We start from the raw sequence: 17500 nt of genomic DNA, 5'->3' as shown, positions 1-17500 counted from the left end.
CCAATTTAGATTTTAAACCAAACAGTAAAACGAGGTACACTCGTGCGCAGGCTTTTTGCTTTTTGTGGGCAAAGTTTGATTGCGGACAGTTTTTACAAATACGGGTCTGACTTCCTCCAAAAGGCTGCTAAACCCTTACACTGCTCTATTCTTGGTCAACCATAAACTGTAACTATTTGTTTCTTAAGAAATAAAAAGAATAGAAAAGAACAACAAAGACAAGAACAAGAAAAGAAAGGCAAAGAACGGAAAAGGAGAACAGACCAAAATTGTACTGTTCCAAATCTAGTACTTTTACATGATTGCAAATAATTCACAGGCAAAATCTACAAGGGAGACTTATTCCCCCAATCATTTCAGAAGGAACACAATATAACACGCACAGAACATTCATTGAAATAGAAGGGACAAGGCCATTACCATAACAGAAGAACAGACTGTAAGTGACATTACGAAAGAGAAGAAAAAGAAGAAACAAGTCGCGTAAGGCGTAATACAACATTTAGTCAAGTAGCTGTCAAACTCACAGAATGAAACTGAACGCAATGCAACGCAGCAAGACCGTATACTCGTAGCATCGTCAGTCCACCGCTCATGGCAAAGGCAAAGAAATTGACAAGAAGAGCGGGGTAGTAGTTGCGCTAAGAAGGATAGCACGTTTTTCTGTACCTCTCTTTGTTTTAACTTTCTGAGCGTGTTTTTAATCCAAACATATCATATCTATATGTTTTTGGAATCAGGAACCGACAAGGAATAAGATGAAAGTGTTTTTAAATTGATTTCGACAATTTAATTTTGATAATAATTTTTATATATTTAGGTTTCAGAGCTTGTTTTTAATCCAAATATAACATATTTATATGTTTTTGGAATCAGAAAATGATAGAGAATAAGATGAACGTAAATTTGGATCGTTTTATAAATTTTTATTCTTTTTTACAATTTTCAGATTTTTAATGACCAAAGTCATTGATTAATTTTTAAGCCACCAAGCTGAAATGCAATACCGAAGTCCGGGCTTCGTCGAAGATTACTTGACCAAAATGTCAACCAATTTGGTTGAAAAATGAGGGCGTGACAGTGCCGCCTCAACTTTCACGAAAAGCCGGATATGACGTCATCAAAGACATTTATCCAAAAAATGAAAAAAACGTTCGGGGATTTCATACCCAGGAACTTTCATGTCAAATTTCATAAAGATCGGTCCAGTAGTTTAGTCTGAATTGCTCTACACACACACACACACACAGACAGACACACGCACATACACCATGACCCTCGTTTCGATTCCCCCCTCTACATTAAAACATTTAGTCAAAACTTGACTAAATGTAACAATAAACAAGTCGCGTAAGGCGAAAATACAATATTTAGTCAAGTAGCTGTCGAACTCACAGAATGAAACTGAACGCAATGCCATTTTTCAGCACGACCGTATACTCGTAGCATCGTCAGTCCACCGCTCATGGCAAAGGCAGTGAAATTGACAAGAAGAGCGGGGTAGTAGTTGCGCTAAGAAGGATAGCACGCTTTTCTGTACCTCTCTTTGTTTTAACTTTCTGAGCGTGTTTTTAATCCAAACATATCATATCTATATGTTTTTGGAATCAGGAACCGACAAGGAATAAGATGAAAGTGTTTTTAAATTGATTTCGACAGTTTAATTTTGATAATAATTTTTATATATTTAATTTTCAGAGCTTGTTTTTAATCCGAATATAACATATTTATATGTTTTTGGAATCAGCAAATGATGGAGAATATGATAAACGTAAATTTGGATCGTTTTATACATTTTTATTTTTTTTTTACAATTTTTAGATTTTTAATGACCAAAGTCATTAATTAATTTTTAAGCCACCAAGCTGAAATGCAATACCGAAGTCCGGGCTTCGTCGAAGATTACTTGACCAAAATGTCAACCAATTTGGTTGAAAAATGAGGGCGTGACAGTGCCGCCTCAACTTTCACGAAAAGCCGGATATGACGTCATCAAAGACATTTATCCAAAAAATGAAAAAAATATTCGGGGATTTCATACCCAGGAACTCTCATGTCAAATTTCATAAAGATCGGTCCAGTAGTTTAGTCTGAATCGCTCTCCACACACACACACAGACACACGCACACACACACACACACACACACACACACACACGCACACACACACGCACACACACACGCACATACACCACGACCCTCGTCTCGATTCCCCCCTCTACGTTAAAACATTTAGTCAAAACTTGACTAAATGTAAAAAGGACATAAAAAGAAGAATGGTGGATTAACAAATGTACGACGCAGGAAAGTCAGACCCCAGGACTGATGTGCACGAACCGAAAGTGGGTGCCACCCAAACGGTAGAGAAAAAAACCGAGGGTTCTGATTCCGTTTTTTTTTCTTCTTTTTTTTCTTTTCTTTTGTGAATCAGCTTTTTTTTCAATGAGATATTAGGACTTACAAACGGAGATGCTTTATTTTACGATCTTATAATATCAATAACAGCTCATTATATATTATATTAAGTATAAAATATACAAAATATAAAACAGTCAATCAGTTTATTAAATAAAATCCCCCCCCCCCCCAAAAAAAAGAAGTTTTTTTTGTTTTGTTTTTGTTCTTTTGTTTTTTGTTACATTAAAAAAAAATGCCTAAGGTTCTGATTCGTTGAAATCGCAACCAATCTCAGTTTCAACCAATCGAACACTGCGGGTGGCTCCCGTTTTGGGTGGCAACTTTCTCGTGGACCTCAGCCCAGAACTTCTATTAAATTCGAAATTGTTTCCCTCGCCCCAACCCTCCCCATGGCAATGAACTATCAGGTTTTTAGCGAATAAAGTTTCTGAGTTCTGAGTTCTCTCTCTCTCTCTCTCCCTCTCTCTCTCTCTCTCTCTCTCTCTCTCTCTCTCTCTCTCTCTCTCTCTCTTTCTCTCTCTCTCTCTCTCTCTCTCTCTCTCTCTCTCTCCCCCCATATCTCTCCACTGAACGTGGATGTGTCAGTCCATGAACAAAGAAGAAGAAGAAGAGCCCTACAGAATTTAGAACAACCGTTTGTGAGAGACAAATTCAAGGTTAAACACATACTTCCCTTGCACAAACATTGCAAGAACAATTACAGTATTCATTATCTTAAAGTGAAGATTATTTCCCATTTTACTGAAGAATGAACTAAAAGTGAAAGCTATTTCAGGGAAGCAGACGCTGAAAGTACCATGATTCTATCGATCTACAACCACCGCCGACACACAAAGAAACCCATTATCAAGTATGCGAGAGGTCATCCCACGCATTGAATCTGAACGTAAACAGTAAGTCAGAAAGTAGCAGGAACATAAATACCACCTCCCTCTACCCGCTCCCTCCCACACCATCCACTAACTCATATGTTCATAGAGTTTAAAATTGAGGTCGTTTCACATCCTGTTCTTCATGAGGAGGACGTTGTTGATGATAGGAAAGTTGACCTCCGTCACATACTCCTGGTCCTGGGACTTGTAGAAGCCGAACCCAGCCCCTCCCGCGTAAGCAAGCTACTTATTATGTTCATATGGTTTAAAATGGAGGTCGTTCCACATCCGGTTCTTTGTGAGACAATCGTAGTAAAGGAGGAATGCTGACCTCAATTTACCCTCCCTCGCAAACACACACAATCACACTCCTTACAGACACGACTCCATAGGGATTAAAATTCAGGACGTTTTACTCGCAAACCCCACCAAATCCCAACATCAAATTGCACATAACTAACCTGCTCATAGGGTTTAAAATTGAGTTCGTACCACATCATATTCGCAATGAGACGTTCGTTAGTGGTGAAATGGATGTAGTTCTCCCTCAAATACTCAACCAGCCCCAAGTTCTGAGCCTTGTGAAAGGTTTCATAAACACGCCCTCCCTTCCCCCTCCAACTCCAACCATCAAAATGCACATAACTCACCTGCTCATAGGGTTTAAAGTGGAGGTCGTACCACATCCGGTTCTCCATGAGCAGGTCGTAGTTGACGAGCGGGATGTTGACCTCGCCGAGGTACTCCGCCAGCTTAAGGTTCTGAGACTTGCTGAAGGCCTTGATGCGCAGCCGGAAGTTGCGCAGCTCCTCCATGTTGATGTCGTTGAAGAAGAACTCGCGGTTGTAGACGGGGTTCCTGGTGTGCTTCACCGTCTCCGACGTCTGCTTCTGCAGCTTGCCCGGCATCAGGGACACCTGCGGAACACAGATAGTTTTGAGACGAGCATTTGGCTTTGCCTTAGTCTCTGGGTCGGTGTAACTTACACATCTTCCTATCAGTTTGCCCTGCAGGAGGACGCAAATCGGACAGATGGCCAGAATATTTAGTTTGTTTGTTTGCTTAACGCCCAGCCGACCCGGTGCTGCTTTGACATATAACGTGCGCCACAAACAAGACAGAAGTCGCAGCACAGGCTTCATGTCTCACCCAGTCACATTATTCTGACACCGGACCAACCAGTCCTAGCACTAACCCCATAATGCCAGACGCCAGGCGGAGCAGCCACTTGATAGCCAATTTTAAAGTCTTAGGTGTGACCCGGCCGGGGTTCGAACCCACGACCTCCCGATCACGGGGCCGACGCCTTACCACTAGGCCAACCGAGCCGGTTATGGCCAGAATAGCGCGGTGCAGTTTCCTTGAATGAGGGTGCAGAGTTCGGTATAAAACTGAGGCGCGTTAGCCGCGACGGTGTAAATATCATATAACCAAAGTCATGTCCAATACGTGTATAGGCATTTAGTCCAAGCTGACATTAAACCCCCCAATTCAGTCAGTCGCGACGGTGCCTGAGCTGAACGTTGGCGGGTACTGCTCACAGCCCCGCACACGGCACTGAAGACATTTCCCCCTCCCTTCACCTCTCTCGCTGCCTCCCATCCTACCCTTGGTCTCATAACTATAGAGGGCATGTTGGACACACTTCATTCTACATTGCTGAAGACGAGTTTGTGTGACGAGTATTTGTAACAATGCACAGTGAGGAAGACGCGTTGTTTCTAAGACTATATGGTGATAAAGGTGAAATTTGTAACATTGTACAATGATGAAGGCGATCTTAATTGAAACATTCTATAGTGACGAAGACGCATTTTTTCAAAGACTATAATTATGGTGATAAAAGTGAATATTGTAACACTTTACAATGATGAATATTATCTTTGTAGCACTCTGCAGTGGGAAACCCGCCGAAAATGGAGTACAACCTTTCACATCTTGTATGGACATAATCATACGGACAAACATGCTTAATGTCTGAAGAAAAACGTCGCATAATAAAGAGTAACGCCTCTTTAGGTTTGACATACTTTTTTGACATACAGCTAAATATTCTTTTCTCTTTAATTTTGTAGTTGAAGGAGGATGCCCACTGGGGCACAACAAGGCAGACACGGAATGTGAGAGGGGGGGTCCTTCAAAAATCCGTAGGTTAATAGGAGTCAGGCATGCGCGTTGCTCCCCTTGACACTTAGTTAAATATTTTTGTCTCTTTCGTTTTCTAGTTGAAGGAAGATGCTTGCTGAAGCAGATAAAGACGCCAGACATGGACGGAGACAGGAGCATTCTGAGGGGAAACCCGTGGACTTAATAGGAGTAAGGCGTTAGGCGTGGGCGTTCTCAGGAGTTTGTAGATATACGGTGAAGGAGGGTAGCATGTAGGGACGGGGCGAGGCCGTGTGTATGTGTGCGTGTGTGTGTGTGCGTGTGTGTGTGTCTGTGTGTGTGCGTGCGTGCGTGCGTATGTGTGTGTGTGTGTGTGTGTGTGTGTGTGTGTGAGTTCGTGTGTGTGTGTGTGTGTGTGTGTGAGAGTTCGTTCGTGCGTGTGTGTGTGAGTTCGTCTGTGTGAGTGTGTGTGTGTGTGTGTGTGTGTGTGTGTGTGGGGGGGGGGGGTAAGGGGAGGTTTCCGTACACTGACTCGCATTTCTGTAACCGCCACACGAAATCCCTTTTAGAACTGTCCGAAGCTTCTATCTTTGGGCAATGTAATGCTGAGACCTAAAAAAACACCCACCACAAATGTATTTGAAAAGGTCTTTGCAAAAATGGTGTGAACTGAAGGAGAGAAGCGTGTGCATTGTTGGGAAGGAAGGATTGCCTGCACTTCCCCGCAACTCCGTGACGGAAACACACAATCACCTCCACAACCGCCCCAAGTTTCTATCTTTGGTAACTGCTGTGGTGACGTGAGATTTTTTTTTACCAGCAATAATTTGTTTGGAAAAGTGTGATGTGCTAGGTGATATAGCATCAGTAAAGTTATTTGAGGGATTGTATTGCGGTTCGGTGATTGCGAAGCAAAGTCATATAGGAAGTGAACGGAAAAATACACACGTGTGTTGAAGCGGCAATAGCGTTTACAAACAAACTTTCTTAAACGCAAAGTTAGGTTTAAGCGTGGCCAGATAGACAATATAGGTTCACTGCATTTAGTCGGATGAAACTACAAACTAAAATTCTTAAACGGGGAAAAAACATAAGAAAAAACCCCTCATAGCAACGTATTTTAGCTGTGACAACGTATTTTAGCTGTAACAACGTATTTTAGCTGTGACAACGTATTTTAGCTGTGACAACGTATTTTAGCTGTGACAACGTATTTGAGCTGTGACAACATATTTTAGCTGTGACAACGTATTTGAGCTGTGACAACGTATTTTAGCTGTGACACCGTATTTTAGCTGTGACAAGGTATTTTAGCTGTGTAAAAAGAAAAGTAGAAGAAAGATACATAGTTCCATTCGATAAAAATAAATGATATACAAAATTTGAAACATTTAAAAAGGAAAAATAAAAGATAAAGAAAGAAGACAGAGAGACAGACAGAGTGACAAAGGGTCAGACAGACGGACAGACAGACGGACAGACAGACGGACAGACAGACGGACAGACAGACGGACAGACAGACGGACGGATTTACGTACAGAAAGAAAGAAAGAAGGAAAGAAAGAAAGAAGGAAAGAAAGAAAGAAGGACACATACTTTTATCATCGACTCTCACTATCTGGCATTTTACTCGCTCATAAACCTCCAGGTAATTATTTCAGAACTACGATTCTAACGATTTTCCCCACACGATCATGATGCTAAACCCAACAAGATAAGCATGTGGAACACACCCCGACCTTTACGTCTACACTTTAACACGCTTTAATTGCACACTCCTTCCCTTGAAACAGTTCGCCTCACTATTTTAAACGATAACACTATCCCTCCACTTGGTCATGGGTGCTCTCTGTGTACAGTGATAACTTTTTGATGAATTAATTCATCAAAACATAGTTAAAAAACAAAAGATATCTGTACTCACCGATACAAGAACAGCACAAGACAGTACGAATTGTCGCTTATGTAAGCTTCATCAGGAACAAACAAACACAAAAGGCAACAAGTCGCGTAAGGCGAAAATACAATATTTAGTCAAGTAGCTGCCATTTTTCAGCAAGACCGTATACTCGTAGCATCGTCAGTCCAGCGCTCACGGCAAAGGCAGTGAAATTGACAAGAAGAGCGGGGTAGTAGTTGCGCTAAGAAGGATAGCACGCTTTTCTGTACCTCTCTTTGTTTTAACTTTCTGAGCGTGTTTTTAATCCAAACATATCATATCTATATGTTTTTGGAATCAGGAACCGACAAGGAATAAGATCAAAGTGTTTTTAAATTGATTTCGAAAATTTAATTTTGATAATAATTTTTATATATTTAATTTTCAGAGCTTGTTTTTAATCCGAATATAACATATTTATATGTTTTTGGAATCAGCAAATGATGGAGAATAAGATAAACGTAAATTTGGATCGTTTTATACATTTTTATTTTTTTTTACAATTTTCAGATTTTTAATGACCAAAGTCATTAATTAATTTTTAAGCCACCAAGCTGAAATGCAATACCGAACCCCGGGCTTCGTCGAAGATTACTTGACCAAAATTTGAACCAATTTGGTTGAAAAATGAGGGCGTGACAGTGCCGCCTCAACTTTCACGAAAAGCCGGATATGACGTCATCAAAGACATTTATCAAAAAAATGAAAAAAAACGTTCGGGGATTTCATACCCAGGAACTCTCATGTCAAATTTCATAAAGATCGGTCCAGTAGTTTAGTCTGAATCGCTCTACACACACACACACACACACACACAGACACACACACACACACACACACACACACACACACACGCACATACACCACGACCCTCGTTTCGATTCCCCCTCGATGTTAAAATATTTAGTCAAAACTTGACTAAATATAACAAAAAGCAGACGCAACACGGAACGAACAAGGTTTGAAAAGAATATGCTCATCTCACCACAGTCACTTTGTTGTTTAGTCATCAAAACATTACAACTCACCACAGTCACTTTGTTGTTTAGTCATCAAAACATTACAACTCACCACAGTCACTTTGTTGTTTAGTCATCAAAACATTACAACTCACCACAGTCACTTTGTTGTTTAGTCATCAAAACATTACAACTCACCACAGTCACTTTGTTGTTTAGTCATCAAAACATTACAACTCACCACAGTCACTTTGTTGTTTAGTCATCAAAACATTACAACTCACCACAGTCACTTTGTTGTTTAGTCATCAAAACATTACAACTCACCACAGTCACTTTGTTGTTTAGTCATCAAAACATTACAACTCACCACAGTCACTTTGTTGTTTAGTCATCAAAACATTACAACTCACCACAGTCACTTTGTTGTTTAGTCATCAAAACATTACAACTCACCACAGTCACTGTGTTGTTTAGTCATCAAAACATTACAACTCACCACAGTCACTGTGTTGTTTAGTCATCAAAACATCAGAACTCACCACAGTCACTGTGTTGTTTAGTCATCAAAACATTACAACTCACCACAGTCACTGTGTTGTTTAGTCATCAAAACATTACAACTCACCACAGTCACTGTGTTGTTTAGTCATCAAAACATTACAACTCACCACAGTCACTTGGTTGTTTAGTCATCAAAACATTACAACTCACCACAGTCACTGTGTTGTTTAGTCATCAAAACATTACAACTCACCACAGTCACTTTGTTGTTTAGTCATCAAAACATTACAACTCACCACAGTCACTTTGTTGTTTAGTCATCAAAACATTACAACTCACCACAGTCACTGTGTTGTTTAGTCATCAAAACATTACAACTCACCACAGTCACTTTGTTGTTTAGTCATCAAAACATTACAACTCACCACAGTCACTGTGTTGTTTAGTCATCAAAACATTACAACTCACCACAGTCACTTTGTTGTTTGGTCATCAAAACATTACAACTCACCACAGTCACTTTGTTGTTTAGTCATCAAAACATTACAACTCACCACAGTCACTTTGTTGTTTAGTCATCAAAACATTACAACTCACCACAGTCACTTTGTTGTTTAGTCATCAAAACATTACAACTCACCACAGTCACTTTGTTGTTTAGTCATTAAAACATTACAACTCACCACAGTCACTTTGTTGTTTAGTCATCAAAACATTACAACTCACCACAGTCACTTTGTTGTTTAGTCATCAAAACATTACAACTCACCACAGTCACTGTGTTGTTTAGTCATCAAAACATTACAACTCACCACAGTCACTTTGTTGTTTAGTCATCAAAACATTACAACTCACCACAGTCACTTTGTTGTTTAGTCATCAAAACATTACAACTCACCACAGTCACTGTGTTGTTTAGTCATCAAAACATTACAACTCACCACAGTCACTGTGTTGTTTAGTCATCAAAACATTACAACTCACCACAGTCACTTTGTTGTTTAGTCATCAAAACATTACAACTCACCACAGTCACTGTGTTGTTTAGTCATCAAAACATTACATCTCACCACAGTCACTTTGTTGTTTAGTCATCAAAACATTACATCTCACCACAGTCACTTTGTTGTTTAGTCATCAAAACATTACAACTCACCACAGCAAGCAGTCAGGCTGTTGATTTTTGGTAGGTGTACAAGTGGTGGGATGATTTCATCCCATGTAATAGCCTGGCTACACCTTGTTTTCACGAGAAGGAGTGTGCATTTAAAGCCAGTGTGCACGTAAAGGTCGGGGTGTTTTTCAGATGCTTATCTGGCGTGGTTTAGCACCATGACAGGTTGGGGGGAAAATCGTTAGTTCTGACATAATTACCTAGGTTTTTGTTGAAGGAGTAAAATGTTAGATAGTGAGAGAGTTGGTGTTAGGCCAGATCTGAGAGGTTTTTCACAAGAAGGACTGTGCCTGTAAGGCCCCCCAAAAATACGTTAGTTTAGGGTAACGCGACCAAAAAAGGTAGGGTCGGTAGGTCGTCTTTTTTTCTTCTTCTTTCTTTCTTAAATTTAGTCGATTTTAAAGGAGGTTACTTCCGTTAGTCTCGGTATGGTTCGCAAAATGTGCCAAAAGGTAGGTTGTTTTTTAGAATTGAAAAAAAGTTTGAGGGTCGGTCGGGTTACCCTAAACCAACATATATTTTTATTTGGCCTAAAGACACTTGCCTTTACGTATAGGCACTCTCGTGTTAGCGATCATATCCACCACAAGTCAGTCCAGCCCACAACACGGGTTAAGAGCACGTACCTCTCTACTATGACACACACCAACATACAACGACTTCGCTGCTTTCTGTAAAGAGTAGGACGTATTTGCTGAATCAAATTCACAGATTGACATATTTTTCAGTTGTGCTATTAAATCAAAAATATAAAAAAGCAGCCAGGCTGTAGGTTTTTGGTATGTGACGAAGTGGAGAGATGCCGTCACTGCAAACAAAAGTCAGCGCGGGTCTATGATGAGCTACACAATGGTTTCCACGGGAAGGAAGGTACAGTCGAACCCGTCTATAACGACCACTCAAGGGACCAACCAAACGTGGTCTTTATAGTCAGGTGGTCTCTATTGACTACTATAAACATGTGAATTTTGTAGCACGAAAAAAACCCACTGTTCGGGTTTTTTAGGTGGTCGTAATGGGCAGGTGTTCGTTACCAAGAGGTGGTCGCCAGCGCAGGTTGGACTGTACCTTTACAGCCAGGACAGGTCTGTGGCGGGGAACATGACCGTGTTCAGTTTCTCATTACAATATCAGTCTACATTGGAATCTCGTTAACCAGCAAGAGCAGCAAGCACTCTCCGATGAGACAGTTGAGACTGTTTTACCCGAGTTGGTTGTTTGACGTGTTTCCGAGGAGTAATACGGAGTGGGAGGTTCGTGTGGGAGTAGATCTATGTCAGTTTGTGTTTAAAAAGAGGAGCGTTGTGTGTGTGTGTGTGTGTGTGTGTGTGTCTGTGTGTGTGTGTATGGTGCTGTGTGTGTATGGGTGTGTGTGTGTGTGTGTGTGTGTGTGTGTGTGTGTGTATGGTGCTGTGTGTGTATGGGTGTGTGTGTGTGTGTGTGTGTGTGTGTGTGTCTGTGTCTGTGTCTGTGTCTGTGTCTGTGTGTGTGTGTGTGTGTGTGTGTGTGTGTGTCTGTGTGTGTGTGTGTGTGTGTGTGTCTGTGTGTGTGTGTGTGTGTGTGTGTGTGTGTGTGTGTGTGTCTGTGTGTGTGTGTGTGTGTGTCTGTGTGTGTGTGTGTGTGTGTGTCTGTGTGTGTGTGTGTGTGTGTGTCTGTGTCTGTGTGTGTGTGTGTGTGTGTGTGTGTCTGTGTGTGTGTGTGTGTGTGTGTGTGTCTGTGTGTGTGTGTGTGTGTGTGTGTGTGTGTGTCTGTGTGTGTGTGTGTGTGTGTGTGTGTGTGTGTCTGTGTGTGTCTGTGTGTGTGTGTGTGTGTGTGTGTGTGTGTGTGTGTGTGTGTGTGTGTGTGTGTCTGTGTGTGTGTCTGTGTGTGTCTGTGTGTGTGTGTGTGTGTGTCTGTCTGTGTGTGTGTGTGATGTGTCTGTCTGTGTCTGTCTGTCTGTGTGTGTCTGTGTGTGTGTGTGTGAGTGTGTCTGTCTGTGTCTGTCTGTGTGTGTGTGTGTGTGTGTGTGTGTGTGTGTCTGTGTGTGTGTGTGTGTGTGTGTGTGTGTGTGTGTGTGTGTGTGTGTCTGTGTCTGTGTCTGTGTCTGTGTCTGTGTGTGTGTGTGACCGATGGCCGTTTCTTTTTCTGCTCCAACCTATCTGCATTCTACTTTTTATATTGCAAAATAAAAATCAGTCAGTCAGTCAGTCAGTCAGTCTGTCAGTCTCTCTCTCTCTCTCTCTCTCTCTCTCTCTCTCTCTCTCTCTCTCTCTCTCTCTCTGTGGTAATCTTTCCCTATCTCACTCTACGCCCCTCATGAGCGTGCTTGGCCTTTTTGGTGTCTGCTACTGTTTACGTATTCATTGCTTTGGGGGAAAACCCAGTAATTTAAAGAAGCAGATCGTCGGCTGTTAAAACAAATTATGTATCGATTTTCTCGGAGGAACACTGACTGTCTCGATCTCTTTAAAATGTCATATGATGGTCAAAAATACAATTATCGTATAATATTTCAATCAGACCAATGAAGGTGAAACGAGTGCTATTGCTTTTTGCCAGAACCACAAAGACGTACGTTATAACAGCAAAGGGGGATACTACGTACAAGTTTGCATACTTGTTTCCGTTTGTTTGGTTGATTTGTGTCTGTCTGCCTGTCTATCTGTCTGCCATAAAATCACCAGGACCGATCGCTGTTTTCTTGCCAAGTGCGTGTAGTATGCACAACAATAATTTTGTTATTTTTTTTAAAACTTTTTTTTTAACTTTCTTAACTTTCTTAACTTTTTATTTTTTATTTTTAACTTTTTTAACTTTTTAAATTTTTTTAAATTTATTTCTTTATGTCTTTTTATATAACTTATTCAGCCACAAATATAAACATATTATATATACATAAAAAGCAAATAATCCTACAAAACCGCTCCAGTCCAACCACATTCCGCGTACACAATCATTACTTCCATCCCCATTTTGAAATATCGCAACAACAGACTTCCAGATATATAACACGATCATAATTATGTGTTCTCTGTTTGCATGTTTGTCCAGTGTCTTGTCCCCACATAAAGCATATTAACTCTACCTGTACCAAGATAGGCCAAATGGTTCTAAGAGGACGTTAAAACTAATTATCATCAACAACAGTAACTGATAGAACGCATATTTTTAAATCTTGTGTCACAGACGATATATCACACGATATATCCCTTGAACACTGTTGACGAAGGCCATGTTACTGTGGATAACATGTGGATGTTCGTAATTCTACGCAAGGGAACGACGTCACGGCGTGCACGTACATTTGTCGCATTTTTCGCCACAGAAATTCCCATCGCTTAAACAGAAACCTCCAACTTTACTGGTTGGAATTTTCACCGATTCGGAAACAGAAAAATCAGTAAGTCTGATCTGCGCGACATCACACATGGGTGGAATAAGCATTTCAAGGGTAAATAAACTTCTTTTGACAGTGTAGTTTTTAATTGTATTTATAAGTGTATTGCAACAATTTATTTTGAATATTAAGAGTACAAAAGTAGCTCTACTAATTACAATCATTTCCTTTTGATGAATAATAACTTTTAGTGTGCTAGTGTGATGAAATAGTTTAGCCGTTATAGGAAATAAGAATAAAAAAAATAAGAAAGGTAGGTTGTTGGTACGTTTGTTATTGACAAAACAATACATTCACAAATATATCGACCCAACGGTCTTTTAAGTGCACAGACAAACAATAACGAAAACTTATCTGGCTGATTTTTTCTTCCGCCTGCCACGAAGCCGCAAGCGAATAAATGATTTCCTGAGAGCAGTATTTTTCAATGTTCCAAGAAACATTAGGCAACACCCTTAAACTATTCAGGGGCTATCTGAAATGTCCACCATACGTTCCTTATGTCATTATACCTTGTACATGTACCTAAAGATGAGTAAATGTCATACAAAAGGCGCTCAAGTTTCCTCACATGTAATCATAATATTAGTTTACACGCACTGCTACAGTTGTCACATCTGACCTCCACTCAGTTAATTCAACGCACCACAAAAGTGGAGTAACCAGACACAAATATGTACATGCTTTTGATGAAATTATTAGTCTTATTACTTTTAAGGTTGTTATTATTGATAATTTGGAGTTTTGGTGTGTTTTATTTTTTAATTTAATCACAGAAAAATGAGAAAAGAGTGAGCCGACCTACACTATTTTTGACGTTGATTTTGACCTCTAACGAGTACGAGGATAACAAGCGAAGGCCAATCATTCTGAATCAAGCACAGTTAAAAAGCAAACTGAACAGGGTTTTCGTTGATTATCTGTGTTATATTATTGTTTCGTCAATGAAAAAAATTGACGACAAAGGAAACGCTGTGTGTACTGCTGGAGAGAAAATAACGTATGTACTTTTCAATCGAACATTCAGCAGGCAATAGACACACAGAAGCTTAGAGCAAGAGAGGCTAGCAAGAAGGCAGTGGCAGTATATCAAGATGTACTTCTAATGGCATGTCATGGAGGGATCCGAAAGTCTGAGCTCGCTAGGCTCATACCCGGGACATTGACTTTGACATTTGCCGCTCCATTATATCACATTAATGACCATTTGTAGGGATGAGTGATGCTGGTTCTCTCTCTCTGTCTCTGTCTCTGTCTCTGTGTGTGTGTCTCTATCTCTCTCTCTCTCTCTCTCTGTGTCTGTCTGTCTGTCTCTCTTTCTTTCGCTCTCTCTCTCTTCCATCTCTCTCTCTCCTTTCTCTCTCTCTTCTCCCCCTCTCCCCCTCTCTCTCTGTGATTTATCCAGTGACGCGACTTTTGTATGTTTATATTATGGTGTTTTGTTTTTGTTTTGTACGTCTTGATTTCTAATGTATATCTTGTTTTGTCAAAAATTAAACTAACCTTTCTCGCTTGTTTTTTCATTCGTCTTTCGTTCAATTCGTTTATGCGCTTTCCCCCCCCCCCCCCTCCCCACTGTTTATTTAAGCTCTAGTTTGTTATATCCATTGTTCCAACCCCGTTTCCATACATAAAGCTACTTAAAATTGAAAATAACAACCAATCTATCAAAGGCATCAGGAATGTTTTACGGTCTTCAAACACCGACTTCCCTTTCCACTGCCATCAACAATCTTGACACAGACCATTAATTGACATTATGTCTTTGTTCAAGCCTGACATCCTCTTTGGAAGGAGACAATGGAATAACCTTTATGCAGACACGTAAGTACGTAGAAATGTGATTACATTTTACGATACCCTGAGATACCACCAAATAAGCGGTTCGACCGGTTCAAATAGATTTTTTTTGTTTTTTTGTGTTTATTGTCCTTACACCTGTTCCTTGTTCCGGTGTTCTCTCACGCCGCCCCGTCCCTGCATTCGCTGCTCCATCCACATCTGAATTTTGTTCCGCTGCCAGACCTGTCGATTTTACAGACGCTCCAGGGAGGGATGTCGGGTCGTTGCGGTAGGCTACCCTCGGAAGTTGACACTGCACTTCTGCTGAGTCACTTCGACGGTGTTCAGTAGTGGGTCTGTCCCGAGCTAACGGACTCAACCCACTACCTACTATGCCCCCTACTAACGACATTGACTGCTAAGTCGCGGAGCCAGACTAAGTGAGCGTCCCCTCCTGAGAGCAGACCGCCACCACGTCCCTCCGTCGACCCGTAGAATGTAATAATCATTTCTTTTAATATGTAACAGCCTGAGAAAATAGGAATTACAAATTACGCAGTAACAACAGAAATATAATTATTCTTGATCATGATTTGAATGGCACACGCAGCAATTAAGGATAAGGATTTGTGTTCCATTTAAAACTGCAAACTCCACCCCCCTCCTCCTCCATCCTTTCAGTCAAACAAACGGATGCAACAGATGTTTCCGCGCGTGTTTTTACCAATATACATGTATAGATATATATTTCTCCCCGTTGCCTCTGCATATAAATGACGGATAATGAAGGTGAGATTGTCCCTGATATTACATGTCCCGTTGTGCGTGAGTACAGCTCGTCAAATATCCCCCTTCTTCTTCGTTCATGGGCTGAAACTCCTACGGTTTTTACCTGTATGACCGTTTTTACCCCGCCACTTAGGCAGCCATACGCCGCTTTTGGGGGTATGCATGCTAGATATTTTTTGTTGTTTCTATAACCAACCGAACACGGATTACAGGATCTTTTCCGTGCGCACTTGGTCTTGTGCTTGTGTGTACACTCGAAAGGGAATAAGACACTAACAGGTCTGCACAAAAGTTGACCTGGTAGATCGGAAAAATCTCCACCCTTAACCCACCCGGGATTCAAACCACTTCCGCTTGGGAGGCCGGATCCACTAGGCCACTGCGCCCGTCTGGCTGTTCCATTCAAATCTGTTCATCGTGTTCCGGTTTTTTTCGAGAAGAAAGTATAAAAGCGCGCCCCCTTGTGAAGAAAAGTAGTCTAGGAATTTTTCTCGTCGTATTTTTTTCCCACTGACCGTACTGAGCGTATTCTCGACAATCATGCGTACAAAATACGGCGAAATCGTATGGGTTCCCAGGTCTGGTAAACGTACGGGCAAAAGACGATTTTGTTTAGACAAAAAGCAAATATCCGTCAAAACAAAACAATATTGATCAGAATTACGATCTTACGTTGTTCGCAAATATCACCTGATCCGTTTCGCTTCTGCACGAACAATAAGTGTTGGTTTTTTTGTGTTTTTTTTAAAGGTAAAAAATAAAAATCCACAACAAACTGCGACTGCTTTCTTGGGGCGTGTTTTGAAAGACGTTAGTCAAACAAAAGATATTTTCAGAGAGAGAGAGAGAGAGAGAGAGAGAGAGAGAGAGAGAGAGAGAGAGAGAGAGAGAGAGAGAGAGAGAGAGAGAGAGAGAGAGAGAGAGAGAGAGAGAGAGAGAGAGAGAGAGAGAGTGAGTGAGAGAGGCAAAGCTAAACACCAAACAGCGTTTTAATGGCTAATGGGCGGTTTGCTCTCCCCACCTACACAGCGCCGTATCAATGGGAAACCATGGGAATAAATTGTGAGGTTTGTCACGAAATGTATCATGTCATTGCTAGTGTCATTTCGTTTTAGCTAAAGCTATGTTGGGAGTAATTGCTCTAAAAACGAAGTTTTCTGCCTGGTCGTTGAAACGTGTAGTGTGATCAATAAGGAGGAAAACGCTTCAGGCCATATTAAACGTTGCCTCGTCATTGCTGTGATTTCTACGGTTGTTTAGTTTTTCAAAGAGAGAGAGAGAGAGAGAGAGAGAGAGAGAGAGAGAGAGAGAGAGAGAGAGAGAGAGAGAGAGAGAGAGAGAGAGAGAGAGAGAGAGAGAGAGAGAGAGAGAGAGAGAGAGAGAGAGAGAGAGACTCTTGCCTTTTGAATATATAGTCTGAGTGAAAATGTCATCATCATCATCATCATCATCATCTGCTTCTTCGAGCGTATCAGAGGTCAATCGACGGACTTATCAGCTGACGAACTGCTCCTAAACAATAACATCTTTGGGGCAGTCCACAGTTTAAAAGCCATTGGTGGCAATCTAAGAAATTAATTC

General features: G+C 40.9%; 1 protein-coding gene across 1 annotated transcript in view; it reads right to left on the bottom strand.

The window, feature by feature from the left end:
- LOC138979503 (synaptotagmin-6-like) overlaps nucleotides 1-17500 on the bottom strand; it is a 108582-nt gene that overhangs the window by 21548 nt on the left and 69534 nt on the right. The window contains exon 3 of the mRNA XM_070352217.1: nucleotides 3941-4207. Within this exon, the coding sequence (XP_070208318.1) occupies nucleotides 3941-4207 (267 nt within the window). The remainder of the gene's footprint in view (nucleotides 1-3940; nucleotides 4208-17500) is intronic.

The sequence above is a fragment of the Littorina saxatilis genome, linkage group LG1, assembly GCF_037325665.1.
Source record: "Littorina saxatilis isolate snail1 linkage group LG1, US_GU_Lsax_2.0, whole genome shotgun sequence".
In the NCBI taxonomy this organism is placed as follows: domain Eukaryota; kingdom Metazoa; phylum Mollusca; class Gastropoda; order Littorinimorpha; family Littorinidae; genus Littorina; species Littorina saxatilis.
The sequence above is the reverse complement of the archived record's forward strand: the minus strand, read 5'-3'. Positions and strand labels throughout refer to the sequence as shown.